At 37.5% G+C, this 1,057-nt stretch overlaps 1 protein-coding gene across 4 annotated transcripts in view; it reads left to right on the forward strand.

Moving 5' to 3' along the window:
• The first annotated feature begins 396 nt into the window (after positions 1-396).
• Positions 397-1,057, forward strand: part of LOC122060965 (protein N-lysine methyltransferase METTL21A) — a 6,842-nt gene continuing 6,181 nt past the window's right edge. For 2 of the 4 annotated variants that reach the window (XR_006134518.1, XM_042624098.1), the window contains exons 1-2: positions 399-612; positions 701-768. Coding sequence is in view for 3 of the 4 variants with exons in the window: in XM_042624098.1 (XP_042480032.1) it covers positions 551-612; positions 701-768 (130 nt within the window). In the remaining variant the exon portion in view is untranslated. Of the gene's footprint in view, positions 613-700; positions 769-1,057 lie in introns of all 4 variants that reach the window. The other 2 variants (XM_042624101.1, XM_042624100.1) reach the window with 2 other exon arrangements.

Consider the following 1,057-nt stretch of genomic DNA (forward strand, 5'->3'; position numbering starts at 1 on the left):
TGTTTTTAGAAATAGAAAAACAAGTCTAACTTGTTTCTCCATTCCTCCAGACACAGAATTAGATATAAATTTCTATTTCTTTTTCTAAAAACAAGTGAAACAAAGTAGGAAAATCAAACGATTTTGGGGTTTTTTTTCCATTTATGAGCACAGAAAAACGGAAAAACTGTTTCTAAAAACAAAATCAAACTGGCCCTTAATATTAAATCAAATTAAAACCAAACAAGAATAAGAAAGAGAATACAAAATCAAACCGAACTGAATTGATTTGATTTTGGTTTTTAAATTTTGTCCCATTCTCGGTTCGGTTTTAGTTTATGCGTTTGGTATTTCGAATTGACCCAAACGCCAGAAGAGACCATTGATTTGAGGGTCTACGCCGACTTTTCGCATCCAAATGAGTTCCGGGCCCCCTACTGGGCCTGCTCAGAACAACCTAAGCACAGCAGCTCCAGCCGGGTCAAGGACTCAGGGCCTCACTGCGTCGTGTGCTTAGGTTGTAGAAACTAGAACGATTGGAAAGTAAGAACTTCTAAGAACTAATCAAAATATGGAGAGGGAAGAAGATGACGATGTTGTCTGCTTAGACGAGTCTTTCTTCATTAACGACAAGTAACTTTCTCTCTCTCTCTCTCTCTCTCTCTCTCTCTCTCTCTCTCTCTCTCTCTCTGTGGTTGTGACCTTCGCTAGGTTGTTGCAGCTATCAGCTTACAACCTTTACGTTTGGGTCTCAAGTGCTTGAGCTCTATTGCCTCCAATCAGCTTCAAGTGAGTTCCAGATTGCCGAAAAATGAAAATTAGATGGAAAAAAGAAAAACCCGTTTACTGTTTTGTGCTTCATTATCTTTTTCCATATTCCTGTGATTAGCCTAGGAATTTACAAGTGCTTCCCATTGATTCTATGAATGGCTGGATGAGATTTTTCTTTGTATTGATTGGGTTTTTTATTATTAAATTCTCAACTGTATGTTTAATCCTCTCTTTCTACTGTTCTCATTTTTAATTGATTATGTATGTTCTCTTCTTCTTTTTTTATTTTTGCGGGGGTAAAGGGGGG

Source organism: Macadamia integrifolia, chromosome 14 (genome assembly GCF_013358625.1).
Source record: "Macadamia integrifolia cultivar HAES 741 chromosome 14, SCU_Mint_v3, whole genome shotgun sequence".
NCBI lineage: Eukaryota > Viridiplantae > Streptophyta > Magnoliopsida > Proteales > Proteaceae > Macadamia > Macadamia integrifolia.